The 17,809-nt window shown below is 37.1% G+C and overlaps 1 protein-coding gene across 1 annotated transcript in view; it reads right to left on the reverse strand.

Moving 5' to 3' along the window:
- Positions 1–14,026, reverse strand: part of WASHC4 (WASH complex subunit 4) — a 54,084-nt gene extending 40,058 nt beyond the window's left edge. Inside the window, exons 1-11 of the mRNA XM_038550804.1 lie at positions 13,881–14,026; positions 11,645–11,784; positions 10,270–10,323; positions 10,109–10,174; positions 9,111–9,156; positions 8,597–8,664; positions 5,282–5,364; positions 3,791–3,833; positions 3,219–3,322; positions 2,536–2,656; positions 9–132 (exon numbers count right to left, since the gene is read on the reverse strand). Of these exons, the coding sequence (XP_038406732.1) occupies positions 9–132; positions 2,536–2,656; positions 3,219–3,322; positions 3,791–3,833; positions 5,282–5,364; positions 8,597–8,664; positions 9,111–9,156; positions 10,109–10,174; positions 10,270–10,323; positions 11,645–11,784; positions 13,881–13,941 (910 nt within the window). The 5' untranslated portion in view covers positions 13,942–14,026. The remainder of the gene's footprint in view (positions 1–8; positions 133–2,535; positions 2,657–3,218; positions 3,323–3,790; positions 3,834–5,281; positions 5,365–8,596; positions 8,665–9,110; positions 9,157–10,108; positions 10,175–10,269; positions 10,324–11,644; positions 11,785–13,880) is intronic.
- Between the last annotated feature and the right edge of the window lie 3,783 nt (positions 14,027–17,809).

Below are 17,809 nucleotides of genomic sequence, written 5' to 3' on the forward strand. Positions count from 1 at the left end.
TACATTACCAAGTTTGGCTTCTACATTTGTAAAAATTGAGCGAATACTATGTGCAAATTCTTCAGCAAAAGTGTTATTTTTTGACACAGATACTCCTCCATTGAGAGAGTCAAACTGCTGTTCTATACAAGCCTAAACAGGAAACATTTAAAGAGAAATTTAGACTCTCAGTAATAAACTATTAAACAGATCTACATATAGAGTGTGTGGTCTATGGCCATACCACCCTGATGGGCCTGATCTTGTCTGATCTCAGAAGCTAAATATAGAGTGTGTGATAAACTTCTACATTCATCATTTTTATTTTACTAACACTGAGGCTCAAGTTTTTACCTTAATGTCATCTACTGTCTAAATCCTTTTGAATGGAAAGTATGTATGTACTTAAATATCTGAGTACCAATTAGTGCAATAAAACTGAACCACAAATTCGGAATTTTTTTTTTAAGATTCTATTTATTCATTTGAGAGAGAGAGAGAGAACATGAACAGGGTGTGGCGAGGGGAGAAAGAGAAGTAGACTCCCCACTGAGCAGGGAGTACAACATGGGGCTCAATCCCAGGACTCAGAGATCGTGACCTGAGCCAAAGGCAGACACTTAACCATCTGAGCCACTCAGGTGACCCACAAATCCATAATTCAACATGAAGAAATATACACAGTGATATTCAATAATGTACAGAAGACATATCTGATGAAGCACTGGAAAACATGTTTTATTATTTTGCTTTGCACTTTCAAGAGTAGAATTAATTTTTCTGAATATAATTACTTTCCTACCACTTAATTATAGCATGTATAGGAACGTCTCCTGGAAGAGTACCTGGATGGCTCAGTCAGTCAAGCATCTAACTTTAGCTCATGTCATAGTATCAGGATCCTGGGTTCAAGCCCCACCCATGTCAGGCTGCACACTCAGCGGAGGGTCTGCTTGTCCCTCTCCTTTTGCCCCTCTCCTGACTCATGCTTTCTCAGATAGATAGATAGATGAGATAGATAAATAAATCAATCTTAAAAAACGTCTAGATATGGGCAGCCCGGGTGGCTCAGCAGTTTAGCACCACCTTCAGCCCAGGGTGTGATCCTGGAGACCTGGGATCGAATTCCACATCAGACTCCCTGCAATGGAGCCTGCTTCTCCCTCTGCCTGTGTCTCTGCACCCCGCCCCGTCTCTCTCTGTCTCTCATGAATAAATAAATAAAATCTTAAAAAAAAAAAAAGTCTAGATAGATAGATAAATAAATCTTAAAAAAATGTCTCCTGGAAAAAGAATCTGTAAAAATTGTGATCCTGAGCTTAACATAATGTACAGACTTGTCAAATCACTATGTTGTACACCTGAAGCTAACATAACATTGTGTGTCAACTATACTTCAATTAAAAAACAAATTATGATCATATAAAATATGTTAAAAATAGGGGCCCCTGGGTGGCTCAGTCGGTTAAGCATCAGCCTTTGGCTAAGGTCATGGTCCCGGAAGCATCAAGCCCCATACTGAGCTCCTTGTCAGCGAGGAACCTGCCTCTCCCTCTCCCTCTGCCTGCCACTCCTCCTGCTTGTGCTTTCTGTCAAATAATAAATAATAAAATCTTTTTAAAAAATGTTAAAAGTAACCCTGAATCGATTTTAAATATAAATATACTGCAATCTCTGACAAATACTATCCAAAGTAGTGCTATCCAATAGAACTTTCTGTGATCACAGAAATGTTCTACATTTGTGCTGGTATGATAGCTAGTCACAAACTAATTGTGGCTATTTTTCCCCCAGCTTTAAGATATTATTGATATATAACATATTTAAGTTTGAGATGTACTTTGAGTTTGAAATGATTAGATTATACATGCGTTATGTGCTTTAGGTTTGAGATGATTAGATTATATGCTGCTATTAAGCACTTGAAAGTGCTATAGAAAGTGAAATTTTACTTTATTTTAATTAATTTAAACTTTAAAAAACTACTAAATGGTAGGAAGCTACCTAGACTACACAAATCCAAATCATATTCCCTGAGCCTAGGAAGAATTGTTAGGTATTGTAACAGGGATGCCTGGGTGGCTCAGTGTTGAGCATCTGCCTTCGGCCCAAGAGCATGATCCTAGAGCCCCAGGATCGAGTCCCACATCGAGCTCCCTGCATGGAGTCTGCTTCTCTCTCTGCCTATGTCTCTGCCCCTCTCTCTCTCTCATGAATAAATAAAATCTTTTAAAAAATAAATAAAAGGTATTATAACAAACTCAAATTTAGAGGCTAACAACAAACATTAACACAACTGCTTAGATCTTATTCTTTACAGTTTTATCTTTTTACATAATTAAAAAAAAAAACTTCATCCCAAAACAACTCGTACTATTAATTTTGTCTGCTACTAGATACTAAAATCTGTATTTTAGTACACTAACAATGTTTTAAACCAAAGCACTTTAAAGAAAACATATTTCAACAGTATGCTATGAAAGTTGTCCTACTGTAGTTCTGAGCTGGATCAACTAATATAAGCCCATTTAGTATAGCTCGATACAGCTCTCATACCTGAAATATCATTCCATCAAGTAACTGCCCTTCTAGCTTCAGCAAGAACTTTTCAAATGGTTTTAGTTTTTCTTCTTGAATTCCAAATTTTGAAGGATTGTGATGGACAGATTTCAGTAACCTTATGGAAGATTAGGAGAAAGACCTTCAATTTTCCTTATAAAGTTCTTCAACTGAAAATTTTCCAGGAAATCAAAATTTTAGATTTGTATTTCTTGTTTAGCTCTATATATTTGAAAACCTAAATAAAAACAATACTAATATATTTAATTTTCTAATCATACCTTTTTATATCATCCTAAATTCAGGTATCTGGTACTCTCTTGATACCAGATGAACAATATAAGATGCCTCAACTTAAGTCTTAAGAATATACAATGAAATAAAAACAGGTTTCAGGAAAAGAATGGTCACTTGACTAACCCCCCCAAAAAAGCTGGTTCTAAGGTAGTCAAATTAACATTCCACTACATTTTAAGAATTAGGAGGCTCAACAAGCTCATCTGAAATTTAAAAATGGTTACCATATTCATAAAAATATTTTTCTCATAAAAATATTTGACATAAGATCCTTTTAAACACAGATCTCCAAATCTTTTAAAAGATCTGCACTATTTACATTTGTTTCTTACTAATATATTAACTCTACAAAGAGACTATTTTAAACATTTTAATTGGCTCACCTTTTATACATAGTCCAGTGCTCTTTCAATGTGACATGATTATCAACAATTTCATCCAGGGTAAGCAAAACAGTTAGCAACTCTCCCAAGTGCTCATACATAGTCTGTCAAAACACCTTTAATGATTACCATTTAATCACTAGTTACAAGTTAAGCTTCCTATGGATTTTTAAAGTTAAACACACTGAGCTAATTATTACTGAATTAAAGCAGCGGGTGAATCAGTTTATTAACGCAGATGAAACTATTAATCCTCAGATGGAACAATAAACCTTAAATAGAGAAATGCCTGCCCACTACTTCATCCTTAATCGTGATATTGCAGAACTGTTTCATTCTCCAAAGTGACCACTTAGAGAATCTGCATTTCCCCTTACTGGGAAAAACTAAAAGCTATACTGATAATAGGTCAGTAATGTCTCATCAACTTCACAAACAAAAGTGAGCAAAGGCAAAAAAAAACAAAAACAACTTTAAGAGTTTTGCTATAATTGTACTCCCCAATCATATAAACTCCCCAGTAAAATGTAATAAAAATTACAGTTTTACAGATCAACTTAAATTACTTTTACCTGAAAATGAACTCCAGTTGTCTCTATAATTTTGGGTGCAATCCTGTAATAAAATAACATCCAGTTAAGAAAACAATTTGTTTTTTGACACTGTTCATTTTTATTTTAAGGAAAACACATAGCAGCAGCAGCTCTTGGAATTTTAACATGTACGTATCTTTAGTTGGCTGTCGCCACTAGAATTTATGAGACCATACTCCACTTTCCTAAAAAGAGAACTAACTTGTATATATAGAGTCAGGGTTATGCTTGCCTATAGCTAATTTAATGGGTAGGAAAATGACAATATGTGGCCCATGAATAACCCTAGCCATTTAAACCTAAAGGATAGCTTCTGGGATGGAGGTAGAGAAATAATAAAACTGATACTAATTTCTTTCTAAATAGTTAGAATTTCTCAGTTCCCAACAGGAATCTTTATCATCCTAACCCAAATTGGCACTTGGAAACTAGTCAGGTTTATTTCTGAGTCCCCATTCCTACTGAAAAACAATGCATTCAACCAACATTGTACCAAAGTCAGAAGCCCCAGGATAATTCAATTTTACTTGCTAGACATCTTCTACTCAGCAGTAAATAATTTAAGACAGTACTTGTATATCAAAGCACATATAGATATTCCATTCCACATGATAGAATATCTTAAAAGTTAAATACAAAATACAAATAAATTTCATCTTTCTTGGATAGGGGTGTGGTGCTGAGGAGTCCTCTTTGAATCACACATCAGGTACTGCAGGGGTTGGGGAGCTATGCTCTCATTTGCCCTCTGGCCATGAGAACAGCTTCAGTGAAAAAACAAAGCATAAAATAAACACCTGACTGAGAAAAACATGAGAATGAGAAACCATTAACACAGTCTTCGAGTTTATAAAGAGAGTTAAGATGCAGCCTGGTATAGTAAGAACAACAATGAATGGACTGATGATCAAAGAACAGCATCTCAATTGCTATGGAATCTTATATACCTCCTCTGGGCCTCAATTACTTCTCATAATTGAGAACCCCTTCTCATATACTTAAAGTTACTGTGAAATTATAATCCAATAGTAAATGGGAAAAATTTTAAGTATTAATCAAATATGAGATACTACTTTGCGGTCATAAGAACAGTAAGGGCTAAGAAAAGTTCCATGTGATTCTACTAGGCCAGGAACAGTCAATGTAAAGGAGAAATAAGGAGAGAGAATTTGGTACATGTTCTAATTCCATATTAGGCTTTTCCTACATAATCAAATTTAAGTAATATTGTCAACATTCTTATTCAGATAGATAACACCATGGCAGAAACTGTCTTATTAACCTATGTACTATACACATCAAGTAGTGTTTGAAACATCACAAGTGTTCAAAGGATATTGAATAAAGGAATGAAAGAATGAGTAAACAAATGAGCAAACAAGCAAAAAACTATTTCAGGTAACTAGTTTTATAGAAAAACATTCCTGGCATCTCTCTTTTAAGTGCAAAAATATTTATAAAATCCATTACTTGTTACTGATATAGAGGGCAGCCAACTGATGGACTACATTCATCACCACTTCATAGCACCTCGTAACAAAACAAGACAGTTCCTGAAATGACAAGTTGAGTATGTGTTATACAGTTGCTTTTTTAACTGTCACCATTTCTCAATTTTATGGTAACAACGTTAAACAAAACAGTTTTCAGTAAAATTTCCAGTTAACCTGCAGCCAGACAACTTCAAGAATCCTTCAAGCAATCAATTCTTAACTCCTCTCCTGCATCCCAAGGTCATTCTAATGCCCCCACAGAATTTCCTTCATCCTTCTATTTTAAGTCTCATAGTTACTCATGTTATTCTTAAATGACAGAGACCATCTTATTGCTTCCCTGAATATTCACTGCCCAGCATGGAGGCTAAATTTCAACTGCTTCTCAATAAATTTCTGTCCTAAGTGAATAAATAAATGAACATCTGAATGAAGAAGTTCAAAGACTGCCAATTTAGAAAGTAAAATAACGAGGAAAAAGGCTCTCCAGAAATCACGCTGAAATAGCTTCAAATGTTTATTATCTTTGTCCTTTTTTTAATAAAAAAGCTTGGCACACAGAAAGGGAACTATTAATTATTGCAAGAATATGTTTGTTATTAAATAACTCGCATCTAGAGGATCCCTGGGTGGCTCAGCAGTTTGGCGCCTGCCTTTGGCCCAGGGCGTGATTCTGGAGTCCCGGGATTGAGTCCCGTGTCAGGCATGGAGCCTGCTTCTCCCTCTGCCTGTGTCTCTGCCTCTCACTCTCTATGTCTATCATAAATAAGTAAATAAATAAATAAATAAATAAATCTATAAATAAATAAATAAATAAATAAATAAATCGCATCTACCCATGTCATAAACCTTCTGAAAATTTCTTTTCAGAAGCTCTCAATGCTTAAACCTAAAAAAGGTTTGTATCCTCAAGTATTCTAAACCTGATTAAACCTGTGGCTATTCTTCTTTTTTTTTTTTTAGATTATTTATTTATTTATTCATAGAGATACAGAGAGAGGCAGAGACACAGGCAGAGGGAGAAGCAGGCTCCATGGAGGGAGCCCGATGTGGGACTCGATCCCGAGTCTCCAGGATCACACCCCAGGCTGCAGGTGGCGCTAAACCGCTGTGCCACGGGGGCTGCCCAAACCTGTGGCTATCCTAAATTTTAAGTTCTACAAGGGAAGGAAGTTCTGTTGGATTTGTGCACTGCTGCAACCCCAGCATCAAGAACAGTTCCTAACATATGGTAGGCTTATAAAACATTTACTGAAGGCTTAAAAATGGAATTTTATGCAGCTGTCAATGAGATCAAAAGACAATTTAAAATATCTGAAAATGAAAATAGATAATGCATTTCAATCTTCCTTAAATAGCTCTAGTTTTACCTTTCTTATTAAACTTCTAAAAGTTCAATAAAAGCAAAGAACAGAAAATGCAGACAAGTAGTGCAAAGCAAAAAAGCCAAAAACCTTTTACAGGTATATAACAGACTACTTACAAAAGGTAGAAACAGAATGAATTAGCCAATTAAAAGACAGAGATTTATAGATGTTCAGACTGCATAATAAAGCAAAATCCAGACACATGTGGTCCTAAAAAACACAACTAAAACATAATGATATTGAAAGACTGAAAGAATATAAAAAGATAAATCATAAAAATGTTGACTAAAATAGAGCTGGGGCAGTGACAAAATAGTTTGTTAGCATTCCTATAGCTATTATATATACATTTATATAATTATATATTATATACCTAATTATAATTTAACAAGGTCAACATATAAGATTCAATTTATAAAGAATGATTAACAATTCTAAATTTGTATGCACCAAATAGAGTATCTTGAAAATAAGAAATCCAAATTTGAGAAAACCAGAGGGAGAAACTGACATATTCACTGGAACCCCGCAAATGACATTTCTTAGACTCCTACCAGGAGGCTTTTCTGTTAGGTTCTGCCAACAGGTGGCACTAAAAGGACACTAGAAGGCAGGAAAAGGACCTTTCCACTTGCTTTTTTAATCAACAAAATCCAGGCAAGAGCAGTTCACCCAGCTATGGCAGTTTGCTCCAGCCTCCTTTTCTTTCACCACTCCAGAACCAACTTCATATTGTCCTCTCAGAGGTACCCGTCAGTCAGGCAGCACTGCCTCCTTCATAGGTATCAGCACTAACTCCGCAATGCTTCTGCTCTAAACTCCCAGATTCTGGCAACCCCAATCCTTTTTTCCCTTGATGTAAAGGTGGTGTCTGCTTCCTCTGGATGACCTCACTATTCTCTTTTCTTTTAGCCCTCCAACTATTATATAACCAATTTTCTATATCAAATCTCCTCTTTTGAAACCTAACACATACCATAAGAGAAATCCAGTTCAACAAAATGCTCTCAATTACAACAAGGAGACAAAAAACGTAGTAAAGATATAAATGAATTGAATCTATTAGAGTATGCTTGATTCAATGAAATACATCAAATCTTAAACGTAATAATCAGAAGGCAGGTGGGATTAGGGGTGTTTTTTCCTTATCTCCAATTTTTGCCTTTGTCATATAGTACTAGCATTGCTTTTATAATGGAGAGAGAAGAGGAAGTTATCTCAATTTTTTGATAAAATTAAACCAAAGACCTAGAATAACTAAAACCCTGCAGTGATGAAAACATCTGGTTTATTCTGATCTGACTGAAACATCTGGTAAAAGCATCAAGATCTACTTTTTAAAACTTCATCACAGCTTAATCATTTCCACTAACAATTTTTTCTGACATAAATTATCTTTTCCTACCTGGTACAAAGTTTAAATTCTTTTAAAAGGTATGGTGACAAACCATCACAAATGAAATTATTTAAAAAGAAAAAAATTACTTTGTTTTCTTATTTCCATAAAATGCTATGAAAATCTTTCAGGGTTATGACCTCTTTAACTATAATCCAGTGCCAACTATCTTACTCTCAAAATACATATTCTTAGCATTTGAAGGTTTCAGAATTTTTTTTTTTTAAAGATTTGTTTAGAGAGCACGCACAAGCACATGAGAGCGTGCTAGTGGGTGGGCAGAGGGAGAGAGAGAAGCAGACTCCTGCTGAGAAGGGAGTCCATGGGTGGGGTGGGGGTGGGATGGAGCTTGATCCCAGGACTCTGGGATCATGACCTGAGCAGATGGCAGATCCTTAACCAACTGAGCCACCCAGGTGCCCCTCAGAAATCTTTTTTGATTGGGTATAATTTACCCAAACTTTTCTTTTTTTTTTTTTTTTTTTTTTCAAACTTTTCAAAAAAAAAATTAAAATGAAAAATCAGTTACCTGTAAGAATGAAATAAATCTTCCCATTTGAATTTGGCAATCACCTTCCACCATGCTGGAATCTGTAGCTTTAAAAAGCAACATGAAGAACCATATTTTGACTTTCTAATTTAAACTCAGTCAAAACCCAAAATGAAAAATAAATATAATTTTTATTCATTAGTATATCTTCTAATCTGCATAGTATTGAAAAAAGAATTTTTATACTGAAAAGAAACTGAGACAATCATTAACCATTCAATTAAAAGTAACCATCTGTTTCACTATTTAATGAATTCAAGGAAAAGCCTTGGAGTAACATAAAAATTACAGATTTTAGAGAATTTGCTACTGCTTCATCACTCAGGTTTTTTCCACCTGCTTATCAAACAAGTAAACCAACAGAAAAATTTGAATGCCTATTTTCTCACAGTAATACATATATAATCATGGTAGTGCTAGAATTGTCAACTTTCATTCATTTCAATCTTAAAAAAGGCATCATGACACTACAATGTAAAACTTTAAAACTTACCTCCTTCTCCATAAAACAAGAGACCATTATAAAATTTAGTTTCAGCCTGTTTAAAAAAAATTTAAAATAATTTTAAAGGTTGCTATTTTGTTTTTAAATTGCTAGGCTCTCTTGTTATCCATATTTAATAATTAGAAGACTATATCACATATACAAATTCATTTAAATTCAGAAACTGCTTACAAAACAGGTAAATTCCAATTATCTTTAGAGTACCAAAGATATTACTGATACTCAAAGTTATTTTTTAATTTCTTTACCCCCGTTTTGTCTTTTCTGAGCATTCTAATTGTCCTATATCCTCCCACATACTATCAAAAAGGTACAGAAAAAAGAGGAAGTTTACCAACTTCTACCAGTTTTAATGACCCATGGGCAAGAAAATGCAAAACATATTAAAAATTCAAAGCTTTAACAAAAAAATCAGTTATATCTAAGGGCATCTGGCTGGCTCAGTCAGCAGAGCATGCAACTCTTGATCTCAAGGTTGTAAGTTTAAGCCCCATGTTGGGTGTGGAGTCTACTTAAAAAAAAAACACCAAAAAAAAATTGTTAAAAAAAATTGTTAAAACATATACATGAAAATATATATAAATCTATAAATATATATATATAAATATATATACACATATAAATATATATACAAATATGTATAAAAGTCAATTATGTTTAGAAAGCCAGTATATATGGCAGATAACATAGACTTGGAAGGTATGCAGACCTAGACTCAGTTACTACCAGTAAAATGTTAGGCAAGTGATGCCCTCTTTAAGCCTATTTCCTCATCTATTCCTCAGGTTATCTGTCTCTCTAAGTATGTACAAGTATGGGGTCTCGCACAAAGTATACTCAATGAATGGTAATCATTATTATTAATATTACTTTAAATAAATAATTCATTCAACATGCAACAAATCCTTATGTACACTATATACATACACACACACGCATTTATTTGCTTTTAAATCATATTTTTAACATCTTAAGAGTATAATTACCTCATACTTTAATTTCTTGATTTCACAACAAAGTGCAGCATAAACAGTGATGACCTTGTTCAAGACCTAGTTTGATGAGTACAAACATAAAATTAAAAAATCAGTTATAGAAGGTAACTAAAGCATTTAAAAAATAGATTTTTAGGTTTAGAAATCTATACCTTGTTTTCAGTCTTTATGAGTTCCAAAAGGGAAGACTGTTCATAAGGCAAAAGCTATAAAAACAAAGAGAAAGAATATTTCTCTATAATTTGAAAAAAATCATTGAAATTTTAAAGATACTAATTGAGTCTAGCTCTATTCTACTTAAACTTGTTGGACCCTGTATTTAGCACTAACATACACCAGATGGGGAGTGACTGCTAATGCATATAGGATTTCTATAGGAGTGCTGAAAATACTCTAAAATGGAGTCTGATGATGGCTGCACAATTCTGTGAATACACTAAAACCCAAAGAATTATATGATATGTAAATTTCAAGAGTGAGATCTGAATTTCAAGAAACAGTTATTAAAAAAAGTCAATATGTAACTCAAGACAGTGTCTAATACATGATAAACATTCAGTATATGTTAATTATTATTAAAGTGGTATCAAGCTATAGTTTCAAAGACCGAACAAGATAGAATGTTCTCAGAATGGAACAGAGCAGAAGTGACTTATTTTATACATTAAAAAAATTGCTCCCAAATGAAATTCTACTACTGAAACTAAATTACACTATATGTTAAATGGAATTTAAATAAATACTTTAAAAAAAAATCAAAAAAATAAATTATGCCCACATTAAGATCCCCTAAATGGCATAAGGGGAAATGATGGAAATCTTCTATATCTTCATCAGAATACAAGTGACATGTGTTTGAGAAAAATTCACTAAACAGAATATTGCAAATCTATGCATTTCACTATATGTAAAATAATCTCAATAAGGAACAAATAAAGAATGAATATTCTATTCCAACCCTTTCCATTTTCTTGATGAAAAATAAAGGCTATCTCAGAGGTGTGTGCCACTCATTAAAAAACGAAAAAAGGCACACACCTACATGGCTTAGAAATAAGGATATTAACAATTTGTCTCCAAGTTTCTTTTAGTTCTCTAGATTCCAAATAATAAAAATATACAGCTGACCTTTGAAAAACACAGGTTTGAATTGCGTGGGTCCACTTACATGCAGGTTTATTTTTTTTATAAATGTAGTACAGTGCTCTAAATGTATTTTCCTTATGATTTTCTTATAACATTTTATTTTCCCTAACTTATTATAAGAATATAGTACATAATACGTATACAAAATATGTGTTAATCAGCTGCTTATGTTATTGGTAAGGCTTCTGGTCAACAGCAGGCTATTAAGTTTAGGGTGGCCCTAAAGTTCTACGCAGATTTTCAACTGTGTGAGAAGTCAGCACTCGTAACTTACATATTATTCAAGGGCCAAATGTACATTCCACTTTTTAAGATTATGTTTTCAAGATATAGTATGTCCTGAAAATGTATACATAAATTAAAAATAAAACAAAATCAAACCTTTAATGCTATTGGATCAAGATTGAAATCCCAAACATCACCAATTGAATCATCCAATGCATCCTCAATTCTTCTCAATTGAGACGTATACTCCTCAAGAAATTTCCCATAATTCTTAAGTTGGACTTCAGCATGAATTTCTGAATTTAAATTTTAAAACAGTATGTAAGAAGTACAATTAACAAATTATAGGACATTTACTTCAAATAATTCCAAAAGTCACAGCAAAGTAGTTACTAAGCTTTTTAAAAGTATTATTTTGCAATGTCTGGACTTCTTGAAAATAAAGTTTCAAATTTAAACAATAATTCAGTTTTAATCCTTTCCAAATAAAATAATTTAAAAAGCTATAGATATTAGCCATATACAACTACAACACACTTAAACTATAACTTTATTTTTAAAAATTTACTTATTTGAGAGACAGAGAGTGAGCAAGAGAGAGAGAGAGAAAGTGCACAAGGAGGGTGAGGGGCAAAGAAAGAAACAGAATCCCCATTGAGCAGGGAGCCCAAGGTGGGGCTCGATCCCAGGACTCTGGGATTATGGCCAGAGCTGAAGGCAGACACCCAACCAACTGAGCCACCTAGATTCCCTGTAAACTAGAACTCTAAAATGCTATAAAAAGGTTATTGTCCCCATATACCCCGTAAGTTAGGGCTTTTAAACAACCTGAATAATGCCTTAGACAATTCAACATCTTGAGTCTTTTTTGCAAAAAGAAAAAAGGAATACCTGACTCAAGTATAAAAATGTATGTTGTCATAGAAGCAAAACTTAATCATCATTCGTAAGTCTCTATGCTGTTGACTAGTGTCTAAAAATACATCTATTGTTTTTAAAACAGTTTTAGACTATTTTATCATAATGAATGTTATTTCTATAATGTCCAAAATTTACCAAGATATTTTAATTATCAAAATAGAGTTGGAAAAGCCAGTAAAGAACACTGAGTACAGAATACAATGCTAATATTTACAGAATCCACAGATTATATAGAGGACTCTAAGGAGTCACTGAAATAAACTGGACAATAAAAGTATGTCTAGTCATTAAAGTTAATAATTGAAAGGAAATATTCTACCATACACATTAAGAGTTCATTATTTATTCCAAAGGCAGCAAATCTGATTCAGTTTCTTTTATTGATCTGAATAACTATTCAACCGTGTTGTCTAAAAAAACTAAAATGTTTCTCTCCTTAAATTAACAATGCAAAGGAACTCTAAGATAAGTATGTCCTAAGGATAAAGACCCAGCTCCCCAATCTCCCTTATTTCGCAATTAATGCTCTGAATCAGCTGGATCCATGCAATCCATTAAGGTTCCTAGCTTTTCATATGAAAAGTGCATTAAGAACACTCAGGAGCTGAAGGTACCAATCTCTCTTATTAAATAGATTAATATCACTAAAGAGACAGATTATCAACTTGTATTAATCTTAGAATTTCACTAATATAATCATTTTGGTCTCTAACTTGTGCTGCATGGAACTTCATCCGGTACGGTTTTTTAACCTCGAACTTCAAAACGAAACTATTTAATTTTATGAAGTAAAAGTTGCTTTTAATTTTTGAGACCTTTCTAGGTGCAATGGAAGCTATAGGGCATCCCTAAAAAACACCACATATCGTAAATAAAAGGCATGGAAGAAGATAAACTGGCATTCTCTTATTATTGCCGTGTGAAGAGCGCCTTTTCGCTATCTTACACGTTGTAAGAATATGCAGGGGGAAGAAAACACTCAAACTTCCAAAAGTTGGTCGGAGGAAAAGTAGAAAAACAGGAAAGCGAAAACAGGAACCCGGACCTCTGCCCATTCTAGAACTGAACGCTCAGCACGGGTGGCGAAAGCCCCGAGAGGCCAGAGGCAGGGCCAGCGCGGTTCCCAGGGCTGTGGGCCTCCCCGGGCGCGCCCCGCCCGGCCCGGCGCTGCGGGCTGCGGGCTGCGGGCTGCGGGCTGCGGGCTGCGGACAGCCGACGCCGCTGCCCCCGGGCACCGCGGCTCCTCCGCACAGCCGCCGCCCCGGACGCCGAGCGCCGCCTCGGCTGGCCTGACCCACCGCCACCGGGACCCCAGTCCCGAAAGTAACGCTCCAGGGCTCCTCCCTCCGCACCGCAAGGGGCTGCAAGTGTCCCGAAGCGGACCGCCGCGCAGCGACCGCGACGCAGAGCCCTCCCGCAGGAGCGCTGCCGGGGCGCACCCACCCGCAGCCCTCGCCCTGCCCTCCCTTACTCTGCGAGCCGTCGTCCACGCGGTCGAACTCCCAGTCTGGGGACAGAGTCTCCACCGCCATCCCCGCGCCGCCTCCCCCGGTCACAGCCCCAACCAGCCCGGCGGACCACGGCGGCCTCACCCCGGCGGCTGTCACGGCACGTGACTTCCGGCCTCGGCCCCGCCCCCGCGCGCGAGGGCAGGCCGGGCTGCGGGCCCCTGTGGGCCGCGGGGGCTGCTGGGAAAGCGAGTCGGCCCGGGTGGCCGGAGGCGGAGTCCTGCGGTGGCGACTGGCGCCTCGCCTCCCTTCAGCGCACGTCTCCAGCCACACGGATGCTTTTCACTTCACTCTGCTGCCTCCAGGTCATTTTTAATAGCTGGGGAGTTGTCCCATCAGTCTAGCCTGAACAGGGCAAACTTGAGGGGGCAGCGGCTTAACAGGAGGCGGTGGTCCCCGAGGGCGCCCGCGCCCGCCCTGTCACTCCCATCGGAGGTCCCGCGGCTGTCCAGCAAGTCCCGTGCCGATTGCTCTTGAGAATAAACCCGCGTGTGAGAGGCCGAGTTACTTTACGAACGCCCTACCTAGTGAGGGGTTTTTCTATTCTGCTGACCCTGCGCCGGGCGATCCTCCCCGTCCTCCTCTGAAAAAGGCCGGGAGGGAAGAAGCCGCGCTTTGTAGACGGGTCCCGAGGGGCTCCTAGCTGTTAACCGGCCCTCCCGCGAACGGGGATCTGTGTTTCCCGGTAAGTCTACATGTATACAGGTATTGGCACAGTAACGGTCATTGCTGCATGGCTTTTAATACACACTAACAGGAAATGGTCTTAATGTCCATCAATAGGGCATAATTCCATAAAGCTTAATACATCCATATTATGAAATACGAGGTAACTGTTTCTTAAAAATCAAATACATTTATAGAGACATAGGAAACTGAAAGAAAGCGGTTGCGGCGGGTGGGGGAGCACCTGCGTGACTTAAATAGTTGGGCAAGTGTCTTCAGCTCAGGGCATGATCCCAGGGTCCTGGGATCAAGCCCCACGTGGGCTCCCTGCTAAATGGGGAGTCTGCTTCTCCCTCTACCTCTACCTCTCCCCTGCTCAAGCTCCCTCTCTCTCTCAAATAAATAAATAAAATCTTAAAAAAGAAGAAGAAAGTGGTTGCGGAATAATGTGTATTTGTGGTTACATATGTACTCATGTAAATGTGTTTGTGCATAGGTGCGTGTAAATGCGGAGAAAGACAACTCAAATCGCACCAAACCGGATATTAGTCACCTGGAAAAGAATATGTGTTGGCGATTAAAAAGTGGATTTTCACCTTTTTTTATGTCCCTTTGTGCATTTTTTAATTATTAACAATGAGATCTTATTGAAGTCCTCCATAATCTTTTTTTTTTAAAGATTTTATTTATTTATTCATGAGAGACACACACAGAGAGGCAGAGACACAGGCAGAGGGAGAAGCAGGCTCCATGCAGGGAGCCTGATGCAGGACTCGATCCTAGGTCTCCAGGATCAGGCCCTGGGCTGAAGGCCGCGCTAAACCGCTGAGTCACCCGGGCTGCCCAGTCCTCCATAATCTTAAAAGGAACCAAAAATAACTAAATTAATCAAAGCCGGTAAAAGGTCTTTAGAAGAGCAGTCCCTGAGACCTATGGATCTACAGTAGGTCAAATATGAGTGCCCACTAGGTGCCAGGCACCATGTTAGATAGACAAACTATTATGGGGGAAAAAAAACAGACAAGAAAGGTGGACCCCACCCTAATGATGCTTGCAGTCTAAGTAGGCATTTCAGAAAGGAAAAAAACAAACTTGAAAATAACAGTAACACAGTGGCTAACAATTAATTACAGTGATTAATACACTTTTTCCCTTTACTTTGTGAGTAAATATGATTGTGAGTTCAACTTACTGTACTCTTCACATTTGTATTAATCACTGTAATTAATCTCCCAGTAGCTCATTGTGATATAGTGAAATTATAGGTAGGAGCAATTTGAGTATGCAAATGCACTATTCTATTAAAGTTAATAAATCAGTGGCAAGAGGCAGTGTCATACTATAATAAGCAGAGTGTCTATAGCCGAATTCTGTAGGTCCAAATCATAGCTCTGTCACTTACTAGCCTTGTGATTTGGGGCCAGATAATTTAACCTCAGCCTCAATTTCCTCAGTTTTAAAATAGGAATGATAGGGACGCCTGGATGGCTCAGTGGTTGAGTGTCTGCCTCCAGCTCAGAGTGTGATCTCAGAGTCCCGGGATTGAGTTCCGCATCGGGCTCCCTGCACGGAGCCTGCTTTTCCTTCTTCTGCCTATGTCTCTGCCTCTCTCTCTCTCTCTGTGTCTCTCGTGAATCAATAAATGAAGTCTTTTTTAAAAAATAATTTAAAAAAATAAAATGGGAATGATAATAGTAAACACATCATGGGATTGTCTTGAGGACTATTATATTTTATACATGTAAGAGGCAACAATGCCAACCACATACAATAGAAGTGTTTGCTATTTGAATCATTGTCACTTAATTTTTTAAAGAAATCTTAGGGATTGCCTGTCTTGATCTTATGTATCTTTAAGTCAAATTCCAAGTCCTAGATTCAAATTTTGTTAGAGAATTAAAAGTTGGATGTGAAATACAAAGCACATTCACTATAAACTGAAATGTGCTTTCTGAAAGTTATTTATGACAGCAGAAGTCCTATATTTTTCAGGCCTAGACTACTGAAGGCAAATGATCATTTTGAGGAATTAAATATCCTTCTTTCTACTTTTCTTCATTCTTAATAATACTGTCTAAAAGTTGAGCTTGGAAATAGAAGGGGAAATTTTTTATATAGATAGCATTGTACTATTTTGAGAACTTCAAAGAACTTATACAGCTGCCCGGAGAACATGCTTGCAGGAGTTCTTGCCTTTAACACTTATATTCACAACTTAAGTATCAGTTTATTCCATACCAAAATACTTTTTATATATTATAGAGCTAAGGTTTTGGTGAATGAACATGTTTTCTAATATACATTTAAAGTATGTTTCCAATAATAGAAATTATGGTAATAGCTCACCAAGACCTTTTACTTAATTCATCACAAAGCCCTATGTGTACCTGTCAAAAAGATTCCTAATGCGTTAATTCATGTATTTCTTTTTTAAAAAATTTTTATTTATGATAGTCACACAGAGAGAGAGAGAGAGGCAGAGACACAGGCAGAGGGAGAAGCAGGCTCCATGCACTGGGAGCCCAACGTGGGATTCAATCCCGGGTCTCCAGGATCGCGCCCTGGGCCAAAGGCAGGCGCCAAACCACTGCACCACCCAGGGATCCCCATGTAGTTCTTTACAAAAGAACCTCCCACCTGGACAATTACTATAAACCTGTGATAGAGCTTCTCTTTCCATTGTCCGCACTGTTCTCCAAGTGAAATTTCTCAAAAGCTATCCGATCAGGTTACCCACTTTAAAATCCTTCAGTGGATTCCTGTTACCCTTGGTTTGAAGTTTTCACTTCATAGAATGGAACACAAGGCCTTTTTCAATCTTCCCGTTGATTACTCTCTAAATTTTCTGACTCTTCTACTCCCTAATCTCCACCCACTTTGCTCTGCTGGGATGCCAAATCATTTGCAGTCTCTCAAACAGGTCCTGCTGACTCCAGTTTATGTAAAGGCCTTCAGATGCTTCCTGGCATGTTATAAATGCAAAATAAGTGCTGCTATTATCTTTACTATCACTCCTGATCCCTGCTTTACTCTCCCCCCACCAAATTGTTCCAAATTTCCACTCCATCTCATTGTCCAGAACTTAATGATATGGCTACCCCTGACCTACAGGAGAGCCTGGGAAAGGCAATCTTTGAATCGAATGGCCATGCATGCAATTGTTTTTTAGGAGTGCCTGGGTGGCTCACTTGGTTGAGTGTCTGACTCTTGGTTTCAGCTCAGATCA

Source organism: Canis lupus, chromosome 10, assembly GCF_011100685.1.
Source record: "Canis lupus familiaris isolate Mischka breed German Shepherd chromosome 10, alternate assembly UU_Cfam_GSD_1.0, whole genome shotgun sequence".
NCBI classification, from domain to species: Eukaryota; Metazoa; Chordata; class Mammalia; order Carnivora; family Canidae; genus Canis; species Canis lupus.